Genomic DNA, 20,778 nt, shown 5'->3' on the forward strand with positions numbered 1-20,778 from the left:
AAACTTGCCGCTTTTTCTTTCCAGACGCCTCCTTTGAACCGTTTTCGTCCTCCGGCCGCAAGGCCTTGCTCTCCGGACGCCTGGGTTTCGGAGAAACGGTGCCTTTGGGCCGCGCTTTCTGCAGCTCCCGCGTCCGGACGCGTCCTTGCAGGCGCCGAAGCAGCGGTTGGGAACGGCTTCCCAGGTGGTTTCCCTCTCCTCCGCCTTCTCCGCCGCTGACATCCTTTCCTGGGGAGGCAGGAAGAAAGATGCTTTAATTACTTTAAAGTATTGGTAAAGCCTTTTAAAAGTCATGTTTGCTTAGAGGTCCCAAGCCTCTGCATCATGCAATCCTGCGTTTAAAGAGATTATAACTCCCTTCTGGAGGGTTCAGCCCAGAGCTTGGAAAAGTTACTTTTCTGGGCTCATGTTTCCCAGAGCCTCCAAGAACCGTAGGAGGAGGGGTGGATTCTGGGACCTACAGTTTCCGCTCAACTAGACCATAGGTTTTCCTCTTTGCTCTGCAAAGGCCAACACACTTTGGGGGGACTACAACACCCAGAATCCCTCAGTCTATGAAATGGGCTTTCCTAGGGCTTAGAAAAGTTACTTTGAGGGGAGGGGGCTTTACAAGTCCCAGAACCACCTGCAGCCTTCCTGAGGAAGGGGATTCTGGGGTTCATTGTCCCCCCCCCACTTAAAAGTAACTCCCCCTCCTTGCTCTGCTTACTTTAGAGGCAACAGCTGCCCCCCTTTTTTGGAACTACAACTCTCAGAACCCCCCTCCATTCAGACTACCTTGGAGCTTGGAAAAGTTACTTTGGAGGGGCTACATTTCCCAGAACCTCCAGGAGCTGCATTCTGGGATTTATAGTCCCCCCTTTTAAAAAGTAACTCTTTCTTTCCATCCCGCTCCAACCCAGCTCTGTCCAAAAAGGAGCCAGACCCCTTTGTCTGGGACTATGACTCCCATAATCCCCCCAAACCTGGCCTTCTGGGGGCTGTAGGGGGACTACAACAATGTTAACTCTTGTGGCCCTTTATGTATAAAAGGGGAAAGAAATGATGACCCGGGGACGGCGACTCAGGCAGCTGGAAAGGCAGCCCTGATTGGGGGCCTTTTAGCCACACGGGAAACTCCGGGCGCCTCCTGATGACGTCACCGCACTCCAAGTGCGATGTACCGGCCCCGTTGCCCCTAGCAACGCGGCTCTCTCCTCTGGGGCGGGGAGAGGGAGAATAAAGCAGCCAAGCAGACTCGCAGGGGGCGTGGCCATGCAAATGAGTCCTCGCTGAGCATGATGGGAAGAGGAAAACTCCCATTTCCCCCTCTTCTCCCAGGAATCAGGCTTGGCTCTTCCTTCCCCAGATGGACTCCCCTTTCCCTTCCAGCCTCGAAGAGGGGAGCACTTTCAGGGCTTCTCCCTCCATTTTGAAAAGAGAATTTGAAAAGAGTAATTTCCCCAAAGGTGGTCCCACCCTCAGAAAACAACAGCCCTGCAAGGCTGGCCCCAAAACCTTACACAACCCAAATTCCCAGCAAAAGCCTGCCTTTGCAGCCTAAGAGCAAAGCCAAGAGGCGAGTCAGAAGGCTTCCCTTACGTTCAATTTAATATACACTTCATAGAATCCTAGAATCAGAGTTGGAAGAGAGCGCAAGGGCCTGCCATGCAGGAACTCCCAATCCAAGCATCCCCAGCAGATGGCCATCCAGCCTCTGCTCAAAGACCTCCAAGGAAGGAGGCGCCACTACACTCCGAAGGTGGATTTAATGCTATCAAAACGTTATCATCATCCTGGCATTTAATACACATGTAAACACTATTTTCAATGCTGATGACGGACGGTGGCCTCAGAACCCCTTCCAAATGCTATCAGGCCCCAACAGCCAGGGCTGCCTCTCTTCCTCCTCCTCCTCCTCACCAAAGACTACTCTGTGAATGCCTCCATTGAAGGGAGGCTTATTATGGAGGGAATATCACTATCTTTGCAGGGAATACTGTTATATCTGGAGCATGTTCAGGGCTTCTAGGCAGCAAAGCCCAGAGAACCCTCTATCTAGCCTTGCTTTCCCTCACAAAGGTTCCGTATCTGCTCTGGAACCTGTTTGACTCCATTCTGGAACCCGGCTGTTGGAGACCAGCGGCTGTTTTCTGTGAGGCTCCTTGGCCTGGACTCAGGACTCAGGCCTCCTCCATTGACCATGCCTGGCTTTAAGCACCGCATGAAAGTGAGTGAGGGCTGAAGGGCAGAGGCCAAGTGGTGGGAGGACAGCCAGGGCGCCCCTTCTTCTTCTCCCCTGGCTCTCCTTCATTGTCTCTCTCCTTTCCTTCCAGGCCATCAAGGAACATTTCAAGCGTCCTACACGGATCAAGCCTGACCCCAAGGGCTGCTTGGAAGTGAGTGAGGGCCGAAGGGCAGAGGCCAAGCGGTGGGGGGACAGCCATGGCCCCCTTCTTCTTCTCCCCTGGCTCTCCTTCATGGTCTCTCTCCTTTGCTTCCAGGCCGCTGGGGAACATATCAAGCCTCCTCCATTGACCAGGCCTAGCTTCAAGGACCGCGTCAAAGTGAGTGAGGGCCGAAGGGAAAGGCCAAGCGGTGGGGAGACAACCATGGTGCCCCTTCTTCTTCTCCCCTGGTTCTCCTTCATCGTCTCTCTACTTTGCTTCCAGGCCGCCGTGAAACCTTTCTGTTTGATGTTCCAATGCGTAAAGCGCCAAAAGGACGAGGACGATTGTCCAGGGTAAGGCCTCGTTTCCTTCCTTGCTGACTTGCTTCCTGTCCTCTTTCTTTCCTTCCTTCCTTGTTCTAACCTTTCTTCCTTCTGGGACATAGTAAAACAAAGGACTGTACTGTATTTGCCCAGAAAGAAAGCATGCCTTCCATAGAGAACCATTACAAAATACTTGGCCATCACAAGTACTCTTCAATGATTCTCTGGGCGGCCAAATATGGTTTCCCTATGGGAAGATATCTCCCAATGACTCCCTATGGGCCAGTATGGTTTCTCTATGGGCAAATATTCCCCAGTGATTCTCTATGGGGCAGAATGGTTTCTCTGTGTGCAAATATTCCCCAGTGATTCTCTATGGGCCAGTATGGTTTCTCTATGGGCAAATATTCCCCAGTGATTCTCTATGGGGCAGAATGGTTTCTCTATGGGCAAATATTCCCCAGTGATTCTCTATGGGCCAGTATGGTTTCTCTATGGGCAAATATTCCCCAGTGATTCTCTATGGGGCAGAATGGTTTCTCTGTGTGCAAATATTCCCCAGTGATTCTCTATGGGCCAGAATGGTTTCTCTGTGGGCAAATATTCCCCGGTGATTCTCTATGGGGCAGAATGGTTTCTCTATGGGCAAATATTCCCCAGTGATTCTCTATGGGGCAGAATGGTTTCTCTGTGTGCAAATATTCCCCAGTGATTCTCTATGGGCCAGTATGGTTTCTCTATGGGCAAATATTCCCCAGTGATTCTCTATGGGGCAGAATGGTTTCTCTATGGGCAAATATTCCCCAGTGATTCTCTATGGGGCAGAATGGTTTCTCTGTGTGCAAATATTCCCCAGTGATTCTCTATGGGCCAGTATGGTTTCTCTATGGGCAAATATTCCCCAGTGATTCTCTATGGGGCAGAATGGTTTCTCTATGGGCAAATATTCCCCAGTGATTCTCTATGGGCCAGTATGGTTTCTCTATGGGCAAATATTCCCCAGTGATTCTCTATGGGGCAGAATGGTTTCTCTGTGGGCAAATATTCCCCAGGGATTCTCTATGGGCCAGAATGGTTTCTCTGTGGGCAAATATTCCCCAGGGATTCTCTATGGGCCAGAATGGTTTCTCTATGGGCAAATATTCCCCAGTGATTCTCTATGGGCCAGAATGGTTTCTCTATGGGAAAATATTCCCCAGGGATTCTCTATGGGCCAGAATGGTTTCTCTGTGTGCAAATATTCCCCAGTGATTCTCTATGGGCCAGAATGGTTTCTCTGTGGGCAAATATTCCCCAGGGATTCTCTATGGGCCAGAATGGTTTCTCTGTGGGCAAATATTCCCCAGTGATTCTCTATGGGCCAGAATGGTTTCTCTAGGGGCAAATATTCCCCAGGGATTCTCTATGGGGCAGAATGGTTTCTCTAAGGGCAAATATTCCCCAGGGATTCTCTATGGGGCAGAATGGTTTCTCTAGGGGTAAATATTCCCCAGTGAGTCTCTCTGGGCCAGAATGGTTTCTCTAGGGGTAAATATTCCCCAGTGAGTCTCTCTGGGCCAGAATGGTTTCTCTGTGGGCAAATATTCCCCAGGGATTCTCTATGGGCCAGAATGGTTTCTCTAGGGGCAAATATTCCCCAGGGATTCTCTATGGGCCAGAATGGTTTCTCTGTGGGCAAATATTCCCCAGTGATTCTCTATGGGCCAGAATGGTTTCTCTAAGGGCAAATATTCCCCTGTGATTCTCTATGGGCCAGAATGGTTTCTCTAGGGGCAAATATTCCCCAGGGATTCTCTATGGGCCAGAATGGTTTCTCTGTGGGCAAATATTCCCTAGTGATTCTCTATGGGCCAGAATGGTTTCTCTGTGGGCAAATATTCCCCAGGGATTCTCTATGGGCCAGAATGGTTTCTCTGTGGGCAAATATTCCCCAGTGATTCTCTATGGGCCAGAATGGTTTCTCTAGGGGCAAATATTCCCCAGGGATTCTCTATGGGCCAGAATGGTTTCTCTGTGGGCAAATATTCCCCAGTGATTCTCTATGGGCCAGAATGGTTTCTCTAAGGGCAAATATTCCCCTGTGATTCTCTATGGGCCAGAATGGTTTCTCTAGGGGCAAATATTCCCCAGGGATTCTCTATGGGCCAGAATGGTTTCTCTGTGGGCAAATATTCCCCAGGGATTCTCTATGGGCCAGAATGGTTTCTCTGTGGGCAAATATTCCCCAGTGATTCTCTATGGGCCAGAATGGTTTCTCTAGGGGCAAATATTCCCCAGGGATTCTCTATGGGCCAGAATGGTTTCTCTGTGGGCAAATATTCCCCAGGGATTCTCTATGGGCCAGAATGGTTTCTCTGTGGGCAAATATTCCCCAGTGATTCTCTATGGGCCAGAATGGTTTCTGTAGGGGCAAATATTCCCCAGGGATTCTCTATGGGCCAGAATGGTTTCTCTATGGGCAAATATTCCCCTGTGATTCTCTATGGGCCAGAATGGTTTCTCTGTGGGCAAATATTCCCCAGGGATTCTCTATGGGCCAGAATGGTTTCTCTATGGGCAAATATTCCCCAGTGATTCTCTATGGGCCAGAATGGTTTCTCTGTGGGCAAATATTCCCCTGTGATTCTCTATGGGCCAGAATGGTTTCTCTGAGGGCAAATATTCCCCAGGGATTCTCTATGGGCCAGAATGGTTTCTCTGTGGGCAAATATTCCCCAGTGATTCTCTATGGGCCAGAATGGTTTCTGTAGGGGCAAATATTCCCCAGGGATTCTCTATGGGCCAGAATGGTTTCTCTGTGGGCAAATATTCCCCAGGGATTCTCTATGGGCCAGAATGGTTTCTCTGTGGGCAAATATTCCCCAGTGATTCTCTATGGGCCAGAATGGTTTCTCTAGGGGCAAATATTCCCCAGGGATTCTCTATGGGCCAGAATGGTTTCTCTGTGGGCAAATATTCCCCAGGGATTCTCTATGGGCCAGAATGGTTTCTCTGTGGGCAAATATTCCCCAGTGATTCTCTATGGGCCAGAATGGTTTCTCTAGGGGCAAATATTCCCCAGGGATTCTCTATGGGCCAGAATGGTTTCTCTGTGGGCAAATATTCCCCAGGGATTCTCTATGGGCCAGAATGGTTTCTCTGTGGGCAAATATTCCCCAGGGATTCTCTATGGGCCAGAATGGTTTCTCTGTGGGCAAATATTCCCCAGGGATTCTCTATGGGCCAGAATGGTTTCTCTAGGGGCAAATATTCCCCAGGGATTCTCTATGGGCCAGAATGGTTTCTCTGTGGGCAAATATTCCCCAGGGATTCTCTATGGGCCAGAATGGTTTCTCTGTGGGCAAATATTCCCCAGTGATTCTCTATGGGCCAGAATGGTTTCTCTGTGGGCAAATATTCCCCAGGGATTCTCTATGGGCCAGAATGGTTTCTCTGTGGGCAAATATTCCCCAGTGATTCTCTATGGGCCAGAATGGTTTCTGTAGGGGCAAATATTCCCCAGGGATTCTCTATGGGCCAGAATGGTTTCTCTGTGGGCAAATATTCCCCAGGGATTCTCTATGGGCCAGAATGGTTTCTCTGTGGGCAAATATTCCCCAGTGATTCTCTATGGGCCAGAATGGTTTCTCTAAGGGCAAATATTCCCCAGGGATTCTCTATGGGCCAGAATGGTTTCTCTGTGGGCAAATATTCCCCAGGGATTCTCTATGGGCCAGAATGGTTTCTCTAGGGGCAAATATTCCCCAGGGATTCTCTATGGGCCAGAATGGTTTCTCTAGGGGCAAATATTCCCCAGGGATTCTCTATGGGCCAGAATGGTTTCTCTGTGGGCAAATATTCCCCAGTGATTCTCTATGGGCCAGAATGGTTTCTCTAAGGGCAAATATTCCCCAGGGATTCTCTATGGGCCAGAATGGTTTCTCTGTGGGCAAATATTCCCCAGGGATTCTCTATGGGCCAGAATGGTTTCTCTAGGGGCAAATATTCCCCAGGGATTCTCTATGGGCCAGAATGGTTTCTCTAGGGGCAAATATTCCCCAGGGATTCTCTATGGGCCAGAATGGTTTCTCTGTGGGCAAATATTCCCCAGGGATTCTCTATGGGCCAGAATGGTTTCTCTAAGGGCAAATATTCCCCAGGGATTCTCTATGGGGCAGAATGGTTTCTCTAGGGGTAAATATTCCCCAGTGAGTCTCTCTGGGCCAGAATGGTTTCTCTAGGGGTAAATATTCCCCAGTGAGTCTCTCTGGGCCAGAATGGTTTCTCTGTGGGCAAATATTCCCCAGGGATTCTCTATGGGCCAGAATGGTTTCTCTAGGGGCAAATATTCCCCAGGGATTCTCTATGGGCCAGAATGGTTTCTCTGTGGGCAAATATTCCCCAGTGATTCTCTATGGGCCAGAATGGTTTCTCTAAGGGCAAATATTCCCCTGTGATTCTCTATGGGCCAGAATGGTTTCTCTAGGGGCAAATATTCCCCAGGGATTCTCTATGGGCCAGAATGGTTTCTCTGTGGGCAAATATTCCCTAGTGATTCTCTATGGGCCAGAATGGTTTCTCTGTGGGCAAATATTCCCCAGGGATTCTCTATGGGCCAGAATGCTTTCTCTGTGGGCAAATATTCCCCAGTGATTCTCTATGGGCCAGAATGGTTTCTCTAGGGGCAAATATTCCCCAGGGAATCTCTATGGGCCAGAATGGTTTCTCTGTGGGCAAATATTCCCCAGTGATTCTCTATGGGCCAGAATGGTTTCTCTAAGGGCAAATATTCCCCTGTGATTCTCTATGGGCCAGAATGGTTTCTCTAGGGGCAAATATTCCCCAGGGATTCTCTATGGGCCAGAATGGTTTCTCTGTGGGCAAATATTCCCCAGGGATTCTCTATGGGCCAGAATGGTTTCTCTGTGGGCAAATATTCCCCAGTGATTCTCTATGGGCCAGAATGGTTTCTCTAGGGGCAAATATTCCCCAGGGATTCTCTATGGGCCAGAATGGTTTCTCTGTGGGCAAATATTCCCCAGGGATTCTCTATGGGCCAGAATGGTTTCTCTGTGGGCAAATATTCCCCTGTGATTCTCTATGGGCCAGAATGGTTTCTCTGAGGGCAAATATTCCCCAGGGATTCTCTATGGGCCAGAATGGTTTCTCTGTGGGCAAATATTCCCCAGTGATTCTCTATGGGCCAGAATGGTTTCTGTAGGGGCAAATATTCCCCAGGGATTCTCTATGGGCCAGAATGGTTTCTCTGTGGGCAAATATTCCCCAGGGATTCTCTATGGGCCAGAATGGTTTCTCTGTGGGCAAATATTCCCCAGGGATTCTCTATGGGCCAGAATGGTTTCTCTGTGGGCAAATATTCCCCAGGGATTCTCTATGGGCCAGAATGGTTTCTCTGTGGGCAAATATTCCCCAGGGATTCTCTATGGGCCAGAATGGTTTCTCTAGGGGCAAATATTCCCCAGACATTCTCTATGGGCCAGAATGGTTTCTCTGTGGGCAAATATTCCCCAGGGATTCTCTATGGGCCAGAATGGTTTCTCTGTGGGCAAATATTCCCCAGTGATTCTCTATGGGCCAGAATGGTTTCTCTGTGGGCAAATATTCCCCAGGGATTCTCTATGGGCCAGAATGGTTTCTCTGTGGGCAAATATTCCCCAGTGATTCTCTATGGGCCAGAATGGTTTCTGTAGGGGCAAATATTCCCCAGGGATTCTCTATGGGCCAGAATGGTTTCTCTGTGGGCAAATATTCCCCAGGGATTCTCTATGGGCCAGAATGGTTTCTCTGTGGGCAAATATTCCCCAGTGATTCTCTATGGGCCAGAATGGTTTCTCTAAGGGCAAATATTCCCCAGGGATTCTCTATGGGCCAGAATGGTTTCTCTGTGGGCAAATATTCCCCAGTGATTCTCTATGGGCCAGAATGGTTTCTCTGTGGGCAAATATTCCCCAGGGATTCTCTATGGGCCAGAATGGTTTCTCTAGGGGCAAATATTCCCCAGTGATTCTCTATGGGCCAGAATGGTTTCTGTAGGGGCAAATATTCCCCAGGGATTCTCTATGGGCCAGAATGGTTTCTCTGTGGGCAAATATTCCCCAGGGATTCTCTATGGGCCAGAATGGTTTCTCTGTGGGCAAATATTCCCCAGTGATTCTCTATGGGCCAGAATGGTTTCTCTGTGGGCAAATATTCCCCAGGGATTCTCTATGGGCCAGAATGGTTTCTCTAGGGGCAAATATTCCCCAGGGATTCTCTATGGGCCAGAATGGTTTCTCTAGGGGCAAATATTCCCCAGGGATTCTCTATGGGCCAGAATGGTTTCTCTGTGGGCAAATATTCCCCAGGGATTCTCTATGGGCCAGAATGGTTTCTCTAGGGGCAAATATTCCCCAGGGATTCTCTATGGGCCAGAATGGTTTCTCTGTGGGCAAATATTCCCCAGTGATTCTCTATGGGCCAGAATGGTTTCTCTGAGGGCAAATATTCCCCAGTGATTCTCTATGGGCCAGAATGGTTTCTCTGTGGGCAAATATTCGCCAGAGATTCTCTATGGGCCAGAATGGTTTCTCTGTGGGCAAATATTCCCCAGGGATTCTCTATGGGCCAGAATGGTTTCTCTAGGGGCAAATATTCCCCAGTGATTCTCTATGGGCCAGAATGGTTTCTCTGTGGCCAAATATTCCCCAGTGATTCTCTATGGGCCAGAATGGTTTCTCTAGGGGCAAATATTCCCCAGTGGTTCTCTATGGGCAAGAATGGTTTCTCTATGGGCAAATATTCCCCAGTGGTTCTCTATGGGCAAGAATGGTTTCTCTAGGGGCAAATATTCCCCAGGGATTCTCTATGAGCCAGAATGGTTTCTCTAGGGGCAAATATTCCCCAGTGGTTCTCTATGGGCAAGAATGGTTTCTCTAGGGGCAAATATTCCCCAGTGAGTCTCTCTGGGCCAGAATGGTTTCTCTGTGGGCAACTATTCCCCTGTGATTCTCTATGGGCCAGAATGGTTTCTCTGTGGGCAAATATTCCCCAGTGATTCTATATGGGCCAGAATGGTTTCTCTAGTGGCAAATATTCCCCAGTGATCCTCTATGGGCCAGAATGGTTTCTCTGTGGGCAAATATTCCCTAGTGATTCTCTATGGGCCAGAATGGTTTCTCTAGGGGCAAATATTCCCCAGTGATTCTCTATGGGCCAGAATGGTTTCTCTAGGGGCAAATATTCCCCAGTGATTCTCTATGGGCCAGAATGGTTTCTCTGTGGGCAAATATTCCCTAGTGATTCTCTATGGGCCAGAATGGTTTCTCTAGGGGCAAATATTCCCCAGTGATTCTCTATGGGCCAGAATGGTTTCTCTGTGGGCAAATATTCCCCAGTGATTCTCTATGGGCCAGAATGGTTTCTCTGTGGGCAAATATTCCCTAGTGATTCTCTATGGGCCAGAATGGTTTCTCTAGGGGCAAATATTCCCCAGTGATTCTCTATGGGCCAGAATGGTTTCTCTGTGGGCAAATATTCCCCAGGGATTCTCTATGGGCCAGAATGGTTTCTGTAGGGGCAAATATTCCCCAGTGATTCTCTATGGGCCAGAATGGTTTCTCTAGGGGCAAATATTCCCCAGTGATTCTCTATGGGCCAGAATGGTTTCTCTGTGGGCAAATATTCCCTAGTGATTCTCTATGGGCCAGAATGGTTTCTCTAGGGGCAAATATTCCCCAGTGATTCTCTATGGGCCAGAATGGTTTCTCTGTGGGCAAATATTCCCCAGTGATTCTCTATGGGCCAGAATGGTTTCTCTGTGGGCAAATATTCCCTAGTGATTCTCTATGGGCCAGAATGGTTTCTCTAGGGGCAAATATTCCCCAGTGATTCTCTATGGGCCAGAATGGTTTCTCTGTGGGCAAATATTCCCCAGGGATTCTCTATGGGCCAGAATGGTTTCTGTAGGGGCAAATATTCCCCAGTGAGTCTCTATGGGCCAGAATGGTTTCTCTAGGGGCAAATATTCCCCAGTGATTCTCTATGGGCCAGAATGGTTTCTCTGTGGGCAAATATTCCCTAGTGATTCTCTATGGGCCAGAATGGTTTCTCTAGGGGCAAATATTCCCCAGTGATTCTCTATGGGCCAGAATGGTTTCTCTGTGGGCAAATATTCCCCAGTGATTCTCTATGGGCCAGAATGGTTTCTCTGTGGGCAAATATTCCCTAGTGATTCTCTATGGGCCAGAATGGTTTCTCTAGGGGCAAATATTCCCCAGTGATTCTCTATGGGCCAGAATGGTTTCTGTAGGGGCAAATATTCCCCAGTGAGTCTCTATGGGCCAGAATGGTTTCTCTAGGGGCAAATATTCCCCAGTGATTCTCTATGGGCCAGAATGGTTTCTCTAGGGGTAAATATTCCCCAGTGAGTCTCTATGGGCCAGAATGGTTTCTCTAGGGGCAAATATTCCCCAGTGATTCTCTATGGGCCAGAATGGTTTCTGTAGGGGCAAATATTCCCCAGTGATTCTCTATGGGCCAGAATGGTTTCTCTGTGGGCAAATATTCCCCAGTGATTCTATATGGGCCAGAATGGTTTCTCTATGGGCAAATATTCCCCAGGGATTCTCTATGGGCCAGAATGGTTTCTCTAGGGGCAAATATTCCCCAGTGGTTCTCTATGGGCCAGAATGGTTTCTCTAGGGGCAAATATTCCCCAGTGAGTCTCTATGGGCCAGAATGGTTTCTCTAGGGGCAAATATTCCCCAGTGAGACTCTATGGGCCAGAATGATTTCTCTACGGGCAAATATTCCCCAGTGGTTCTCTATGGGCCAGAATGGTTTCTCTAGGGGCAAATATTCCCCAGGGATTCTCTATGGGCCAGAATGGTTTCTCTGTGGGCAAATATTCCCCAGTGATTCTCTATGGGCCAGAATGGTTTCTCTAGGGGCAAATATTCCCCAGGGATTCTCTATGGGCCAGAATGGTTTCTCTGTGGGCAAATATTCCCCAGTGAGTCTCTATGGGCCAGAATGGTTTCTCTAGGGGCAAATATTCCCCAGTGAGTCTCTATGGGCCAGAATGGTTTCTCTGTGGGCAAATATTCCCCAGGGATTCTCTATGGGCCAGAATGGTTTCTCTGTGGGCAAATATTCCCCAGTGATTCTCTATGGGCCAGAATGGTTTCTCTGAGGGCAAATATTCCCCAGGGATTCTCTATGGGCCAGAATGGTTTCTCTGTGGGCAAATATTCCCCAGGGATTCTCTATGGGCCAGAATGGTTTCTCTAGGGGCAAATATTCCCCAGGGATTCTCTATGGGCCAGAATGGTTTCTCTAGGGGCAAATATTCCCCAGGGATTCTCTATGGGCCAGAATGGTTTCTCTGTGGGCAAATATTCCCCAGGGATTCTCTATGGGCCAGAATGGTTTCTCTAGGGGCAAATATTCCCCAGGGATTCTCTATGGGCCAGAATGGTTTCTCTGTGGGCAAATATTCCCCAGTGATTCTCTATGGGCCAGAATGGTTTCTCTGAGGGCAAATATTCCCCAGTGATTCTCTATGGGCCAGAATGGTTTCTCTGTGGGCAAATATTCCCCAGAGATTCTCTATGGGCCAGAATGGTTTCTCTGTGGGCAAATATTCCCCAGTGATTCTCTATGGGCCAGAATGGTTTCTCTGAGGGCAAATATTCCCCAGTGATTCTCTATGGGCCAGAATGGTTTCTCTGTGGGCAAATATTCCCCAGGGATTCTCTATGGGCCAGAATGGTTTCTCTAGGGGCAAATATTCCCCAGGGATTCTCTATGGGCCAGAATGGTTTCTCTGTGGGCAAATATTCCCCAGGGATTCTCTATGGGCCAGAATGGTTTCTCTAGGGGCAAATATTCCCCAGGGATTCTCTATGGGCCAGAATGGTTTCTCTAGGGGCAAATATTCCCCAGGGATTCTCTATGGGCCAGAATGGTTTCTCTGTGGCCAAATATTCCCCAGTGATTCTCTATGGGCCAGAATGGTTTCTCTAGGGGCAAATATTCCCCAGTGGTTCTCTATGGGCAAGAATGGTTTCTCTATGGGCAAATATTCCCCAGTGATTCTCTATGGGCAAGAATGGTTTCTCTAGGGGCAAATATTCCCCAGTGGTTCTCTATGGGCAAGAATGGTTTCTCTAGGGGCAAATATTCCCCAGTGAGTCTCTCTGGGCCAGAATGGTTTCTCTGTGGGCAACTATTCCCCAGTGAGTCTCTATGGGCCAGAATGGTTTCTCTGTGGCCAAATATTCCCCAGTGATTCTCTATGGGCCAGAATGGTTTCTCTAGGGGCAAATATTCCCCAGTGGTTCTCTATGGGCAAGAATGGTTTCTCTATGGGCAAATATTCCCCAGTGGTTCTCTATGGGCAAGAATGGTTTCTCTAGGGGCAAATATTCCCCAGGGATTCTCTATGAGCCAGAATGGTTTCTCTAGGGGCAAATATTCCCCAGTGGTTCTCTATGGGCAAGAATGGTTTCTCTAGGGGCAAATATTCCCCAGTGAGTCTCTCTGGGCCAGAATGGTTTCTCTGTGGGCAACTATTCCCCTGTGATTCTCTATGGGCCAGAATGGTTTCTCTGTGGGCAAATATTCCCCAGTGATTCTATATGGGCCAGAATGGTTTCTCTAGTGGCAAATATTCCCCAGTGATCCTCTATGGGCCAGAATGGTTTCTCTGTGGGCAAATATTCCCTAGTGATTCTCTATGGGCCAGAATGGTTTCTCTAGGGGCAAATATTCCCCAGTGATTCTCTATGGGCCAGAATGGTTTCTCTAGGGGCAAATATTCCCCAGTGATTCTCTATGGGCCAGAATGGTTTCTCTGTGGGCAAATATTCCCTAGTGATTCTCTATGGGCCAGAATGGTTTCTCTAGGGGCAAATATTCCCCAGTGATTCTCTATGGGCCAGAATGGTTTCTCTGTGGGCAAATATTCCCCAGTGATTCTCTATGGGCCAGAATGGTTTCTCTGTGGGCAAATATTCCCTAGTGATTCTCTATGGGCCAGAATGGTTTCTCTAGGGGCAAATATTCCCCAGTGATTCTCTATGGGCCAGAATGGTTTCTCTGTGGGCAAATATTCCCCAGGGATTCTCTATGGGCCAGAATGGTTTCTGTAGGGGCAAATATTCCCCAGTGATTCTCTATGGGCCAGAATGGTTTCTCTAGGGGCAAATATTCCCCAGTGATTCTCTATGGGCCAGAATGGTTTCTCTGTGGGCAAATATTCCCTAGTGATTCTCTATGGGCCAGAATGGTTTCTCTAGGGGCAAATATTCCCCAGTGATTCTCTATGGGCCAGAATGGTTTCTCTGTGGGCAAATATTCCCCAGTGATTCTCTATGGGCCAGAATGGTTTCTCTGTGGGCAAATATTCCCTAGTGATTCTCTATGGGCCAGAATGGTTTCTCTAGGGGCAAATATTCCCCAGTGATTCTCTATGGGCCAGAATGGTTTCTCTGTGGGCAAATATTCCCCAGGGATTCTCTATGGGCCAGAATGGTTTCTGTAGGGGCAAATATTCCCCAGTGAGTCTCTATGGGCCAGAATGGTTTCTCTAGGGGCAAATATTCCCCAGTGATTCTCTATGGGCCAGAATGGTTTCTCTGTGGGCAAATATTCCCTAGTGATTCTCTATGGGCCAGAATGGTTTCTCTAGGGGCAAATATTCCCCAGTGATTCTCTATGGGCCAGAATGGTTTCTCTGTGGGCAAATATTCCCCAGTGATTCTCTATGGGCCAGAATGGTTTCTCTGTGGGCAAATATTCCCTAGTGATTCTCTATGGGCCAGAATGGTTTCTCTAGGGGCAAATATTCCCCAGTGATTCTCTATGGGCCAGAATGGTTTCTGTAGGGGCAAATATTCCCCAGTGAGTCTCTATGGGCCAGAATGGTTTCTCTAGGGGCAAATATTCCCCAGTGATTCTCTATGGGCCAGAATGGTTTCTCTAGGGGTAAATATTCCCCAGTGAGTCTCTATGGGCCAGAATGGTTTCTCTAGGGGCAAATATTCCCCAGTGATTCTCTATGGGCCAGAATGGTTTCTGTAGGGGCAAATATTCCCCAGTGATTCTCTATGGGCCAGAATGGTTTCTCTGTGGGCAAATATTCCCCAGTGATTCTATATGGGCCAGAATGGTTTCTCTATGGGCAAATATTCCCCAGGGATTCTCTATGGGCCAGAATGGTTTCTCTAGGGGCAAATATTCCCCAGTGGTTCTCTATGGGCCAGAATGGTTTCTCTAGGGGCAAATATTCCCCAGTGAGTCTCTATGGGCCAGAATGGTTTCTCTAGGGGCAAATATTCCCCAGTGAGACTCTATGGGCCAGAATGATTTCTCTACGGGCAAATATTCCCCAGTGGTTCTCTATGGGCCAGAATGGTTTCTCTAGGGGCAAATATTCCCCAGGGATTCTCTATGGGCCAGAATGGTTTCTCTGTGGGCAAATATTCCCCAGTGATTCTCTATGGGCCAGAATGGTTTCTCTAGGGGCAAATATTCCCCAGGGATTCTCTATGGGCCAGAATGGTTTCTCTGTGGGCAAATATTCCCCAGTGAGTCTCTATGGGCCAGAATGGTTTCTCTAGGGGCAAATATTCCCCAGTGAGTCTCTATGGGCCAGAATGGTTTCTCTGTGGGCAAATATTCCCCAGGGATTCTCTATGGGCCAGAATGGTTTCTCTGTGGGCAAATATTCCCCAGTGATTCTCTATGGGCCAGAATGGTTTCTCTGAGGGCAAATATTCCCCAGGGATTCTCTATGGGCCAGAATGGTTTCTCTGTGGGCAAATATTCCCCAGGGATTCTCTATGGGCCAGAATGGTTTCTCTAGGGGCAAATATTCCCCAGGGATTCTCTATGGGCCAGAATGGTTTCTCTAGGGGCAAATATTCCCCAGGGATTCTCTATGGGCCAGAATGGTTTCTCTGTGGGCAAATATTCCCCAGGGATTCTCTATGGGCCAGAATGGTTTCTCTAGGGGCAAATATTCCCCAGGGATTCTCTATGGGCCAGAATGGTTTCTCTGTGGGCAAATATTCCCCAGTGATTCTCTATGGGCCAGAATGGTTTCTCTGAGGGCAAATATTCCCCAGTGATTCTCTATGGGCCAGAATGGTTTCTCTGTGGGCAAATATTCCCCAGAGATTCTCTATGGGCCAGAATGGTTTCTCTGTGGGCAAATATTCCCCAGTGATTCTCTATGGGCCAGAATGGTTTCTCTGAGGGCAAATATTCCCCAGTGATTCTCTATGGGCCAGAATGGTTTCTCTGTGGGCAAATATTCCCCAGGGATTCTCTATGGGCCAGAATGGTTTCTCTAGGGGCAAATATTCCCCAGGGATTCTCTATGGGCCAGAATGGTTTCTCTGTGGGCAAATATTCCCCAGGGATTCTCTATGGGCCAGAATGGTTTCTCTAGGGGCAAATATTCCCCAGGGATTCTCTATGGGCCAGAATGGTTTCTCTAGGGGCAAATATTCCCCAGGGATTCTCTATGGGCCAGAATGGTTTCTCTGTGGCCAAATATTCCCCAGTGATTCTCTATGGGCCAGAATGGTTTCTCTAGGGGCAAATATTCCCCAGTGGTTCTCTATGGGCAAGAATGGTTTCTCTATGGGCAAATATTCCCCAGTGATTCTCTATGGGCAAGAATGGTTTCTCTAGGGGCAAATATTCCCCAGTGGTTCTCTATGGGCAAGAATGGTTTCTCTAGGGGCAAATATTCCCCAGTGAGTCTCTCTGGGCCAGAATGGTTTCTCTGTGGGCAACTATTCCCCAGTGAGTCTCTATGGGCCAGAATGGTTTCTCTAGTGGCAAATATTCCCCAGTGATCCTCTATGGGCCAGAATGGTTTCTCTGTGGGCAAATATTCCCTAGTGATTCTCTATGGGCCAGAATGGTTTCTCTAGGGGCAAATATTCCCCAGTGATTCTCTATGGGCCAGAATGGTTTCTCTAGGGGCAAATATTCCCCAGTGATTCTCTATGGGCCAGAATGGTTTCTCTGTGGGCAAATATTCCCCAGTGATTCTCTATGGGCCAGAATGGTTTCTCTGTGGGCAAATATTCCCCAGGGATTCTCTATGGGCCAGAATGGTTTCTCTGTGGGCAAATATTCCCCAGTGATTCTCTATGGGCCAGAATGGTTTCTCTAAGGGCAAATATTCCCCAGGGATTCTCTATGGGCCAGAATGGTTTCTCTGTGGGCAAATATTCCCCAGGGATTCTCTATGGGCCAGAATGGTTTCTCTAGGGGCAAATATTCCCCAGGGATTCTCTATGGGCCAGAATGGTTTCTCTAGGGGCAAATATTCCCCAGGGATTCTCTATGGGCCAGAATGGTTTCTCTGTGGGCAAATATTCCCCAGGGATTCTCTATGGGCCAGAATGGTTTCTCTAGGGGCAAATATTCCCCAGGGATTCTCTATGGGCCAGAATGGTTTCTCTGTGGGCAAATATTCCCCAGTGATTCTCTATGGGCCAGAATGGTTTCTCTGAGGGCAAATATTCCCCAGTGATTCTCTATGGGCCAGAATGGTTTCTCTGTGGGCAAATATTCGCCAGAGATTCTCTATGGGCCAGAATGGTTTCTCTGTGGGCAAATATTCCCCAGGGATTCTCTATGGGCCAGAATGGTTTCTCTAGGGGCAAATATTCCCCAGTGATTCTCTATGGGCCAGAATGGTTTCTCTGTGGCCAAATATTCCCCAGTGATTCTCTATGGGCCAGAATGGTTTCTCTAGGGGCAAATATTCCCCAGTGGTTCTCTATGGGCAAGAATGGTTTCTCTATGGGCAAATATTCCCCAGTGGTTCTCTATGGGCAAGAATGGTTTCTCTAGGGGCAAATATTCCCCAGGGATTCTCTATGAGCCAGAATGGTTTCTCTAGGGGCAAATATTCCCCAGTGGTTCTCTATGGGCAAGAATGGTTTCTCTAGGGGCAAATATTCCCCAGTGAGTCTCTCTGGGCCAGAATGGTTTCTCTGTGGGCAACTATTCCCCTGTGATTCTCTATGGGCCAGAATGGTTTCTCTGTGGGCAAATATTCCCCAGTGATTCTATATGGGCCAGAATGGTTTCTCTAGTGGCAAATATTCCCCAGTGATCCTCTATGGGCCAGAATGGTTTCTCTGTGGGCAAATATTCCCTAGTGATTCTCTATGGGCCAGAATGGTTTCTCTAGGGGCAAATATTCCCCAGTGATTCTCTATGGGCCAGAATGGTTTCTCTAGGGGCAAATATTCCCCAGTGATTCTCTATGGGCCAGAATGGTTTCTCTGTGGGCAAATATTCCCTAGTGATTCTCTATGGGCCAGAATGGTTTCTCTAGGGGCAAATATTCCCCAGTGATTCTCTATGGGCCAGAATGGTTTCTCTGTGGGCAAATATTCCCCAGTGATTCTCTATGGGCCAGAATGGTTTCTCTGTGGGCAAATATTCCCTAGTGATTCTCTATGGGCCAGAATGGTTTCTCTAGGGGCAAATATTCCCCAGTGATTCTCTATGGGCCAGAATGGTTTCTCTGTGGGCAAATATTCCCCAGGGATTCTCTATGGGCCAGAATGGTTTCTGTAGGGGCAAATATTCCCCAGTGATTCTCTATGGGCCAGAATGGTTTCTCTAGGGGCAAATATTCCCCAGTGATTCTCTATGGGCCAGAATGGTTTCTCTGTGGGCAAATATTCCCTAGTGATTCTCTATGGGCCAGAATGGTTTCTCTAGGGGCAAATATTCCCCAGTGATTCTCTATGGGCCAGAATGGTTTCTCTGTGGGCAAATATTCCCCAGTGATTCTCTATGGGCCAGAATGGTTTCTCTGTGGGCAAATATTCCCTAGTGATTCTCTATGGGCCAGAATGGTTTCTCTAGGGGCAAATATTCCCCAGTGATTCTCTATGGGCCAGAATGGTTTCTCTGTGGGCAAATATTCCCCAGGGATTCTCTATGGGCCAGAATGGTTTCTGTAGGGGCAAATATTCCCCAGTGAGTCTCTATGGGCCAGAATGGTTTCTCTAGGGGCAAATATTCCCCAGTGATTCTCTATGGGCCAGAATGGTTTCTCTGTGGGCAAATATTCCCTAGTGATTCTCTATGGGCCAGAATGGTTTCTCTAGGGGCAAATATTCCCCAGTGATTCTCTATGGGCCAGAATGGTTTCTCTGTGGGCAAATATTCCCCAGTGATTCTCTATGGGCCAGAATGGTTTCTCTGTGGGCAAATATTCCCTAGTGATTCTCTATGGGCCAGAATGGTTTCTCTAGGGGCAAATATTCCCCAGTGATTCTCTATGGGCCAGAATGGTTTCTCTGTGGGCAAATATTCCCCAGGGATTCTCTATGGGCCAGAATGGTTTCTGTAGGGGCAAATATTCCCCAGTGAGTCTCTATGGGCCAGAATGGTTTCTCTAGGGGCAAATATTCCCCAGTGATTCTCTATGGGCCAGAATGGTTTCTCTAGGGGTAAATATTCCCCAGTGAGTCTCTATGGGCCAGAATGGTTTCTCTAGGGGCAAATATTCCCCAGTGATTCTCTATGGGCCAGAATGGTTTCTGTAGGGGCAAATATTCCCCAGTGATTCTCTATGGGCCAGAATGGTTTCTCTGTGGGCAAATATTCCCCAGTGATTCTATATGGGCCAGAATGGTTTCTCTATGGGCAAATATTCCCCAGGGATTCTCTATGGGCCAGAATGGTTTCTCTAGGGGCAAATATTCCCCAGTGGTTCTCTATGGGCCAGAATGGTTTCTCTAGGGGCAAATATTCCCCAGTGAGTCTCTATGGGCCAGAATGGTTTCTCTAGGGGCAAATATTCCCCAGTGAGACTCTATGGGCCAGAATGATTTCTCTACGGGCAAATATTCCCCAGTGGTTCTCTATGGGCCAGAATGGTTTCTCTAGGGGCAAATATTCCCCAGGGATTCTCTATGGGCCAGAATGGTTTCTCTGTGGGCAAATATTCCCCAGTGATTCTCTATGGGCCAGAATGGTTTCACTAGGGGCAAATATTCCCCAGGGATTCTCTATGGGCCAGAATGGTTTCTCTGTGGGCAAATATTCCCCAGTGAGTCTCTATGGGCCAGAATGGTTTCTCTAGGGGCAAATATTCCCCAGTGAGTCTCTATGGGCCAGAATGGTTTCTCTGTGGGCAAATATTCCCCAGGGATTCTCTATGGGCCAGAATGGTTTCTCTGTGGGCAAATATTCCCCAGTGATTCTCTATGGGCCAGAATGGTTTCTCTGAGGGCAAATATTCCCCAGGGATTCTCTATGGGCCAGAATGGTTTCTCTGTGGGCAAATATTCCCCAGGGATTCTCTATGGGCCAGAATGGTTTCTCTAGGGGCAAATATTCCCCAGGGATTCTCTATGGGCCAGAATGGTTTCTCTAGGGGCAAATATTCCCCAGGGATTCTCTATGGGCCAGAATGGTTTCTCTGTGGGCAAATATTCCCCAGGGATTCTCTATGGGCCAGAATGGTTTCTCTAGGGGCAAATATTCCCCAGGGATTCTCTATGGGCCAGAATGGTTTCTCTGTGGGCAAATATTCCCCAGTGATTCTCTATGGGCCAGAATGGTTTCTCTGAGGGCAAATATTCCCCAGTGATTCTCTATGGGCCAGAATGGTTTCTCTGTGGGCAAATATTCCCCAGAGATTCTCTATGGGCCAGAATGGTTTCTCTGTGGGCAAATATTCCCCAGTGATTCTCTATGGGCCAGAATGGTTTCTCTGAGGGCAAATATTCCCCAGTGATTCTCTATGGGCCAGAATGGTTTCTCTGTGGGCAAATATTCCCCAGGGATTCTCTATGGGCCAGAATGGTTTCTCTAGGGGCAAATATTCCCCAGGGATTCTCTATGGGCCAGAATGGTTTCTCTGTGGGCAAATATTCCCCAGGGATTCTCTATGGGCCAGAATGGTTTCTCTAGGGGCAAATATTCCCCAGGGATTCTCTATGGGCCAGAATGGTTTCTCTAGGGGCAAATATTCCCCAGGGATTCTCTATGGGCCAGAATGGTTTCTCTGTGGCCAAATATTCCCCAGTGATTCTCTATGGGCCAGAATGGTTTCTCTA

At 48.3% G+C, this 20,778-nt stretch overlaps 1 protein-coding gene across 1 annotated transcript in view; it reads left to right on the forward strand.

The window, feature by feature from the left end:
- The first annotated feature begins 2,140 nt into the window (after window positions 1-2,140).
- LOC149274960 (uncharacterized) overlaps window positions 2,141-20,778 on the forward strand; it is a 70,715-nt gene continuing 52,077 nt past the window's right edge. The window contains exons 1-4 of the mRNA XM_089505065.1: window positions 2,141-2,209; window positions 2,316-2,378; window positions 2,484-2,546; window positions 2,652-2,722. Coding sequence (XP_089361191.1) covers window positions 2,183-2,209; window positions 2,316-2,378; window positions 2,484-2,546; window positions 2,652-2,722 — 224 coding nt within the window. The 5' untranslated portion in view covers window positions 2,141-2,182. The remainder of the gene's footprint in view (window positions 2,210-2,315; window positions 2,379-2,483; window positions 2,547-2,651; window positions 2,723-20,778) is intronic.

The sequence above is a fragment of the Sceloporus occidentalis genome, unplaced genomic scaffold, assembly GCF_023333645.1.
Source record: "Sceloporus occidentalis isolate IW3139 unplaced genomic scaffold, rSceOcc1.0.p SCAF_307, whole genome shotgun sequence".
In the NCBI taxonomy this organism is placed as follows: Eukaryota; Metazoa; Chordata; class Lepidosauria; order Squamata; family Phrynosomatidae; genus Sceloporus; species Sceloporus occidentalis.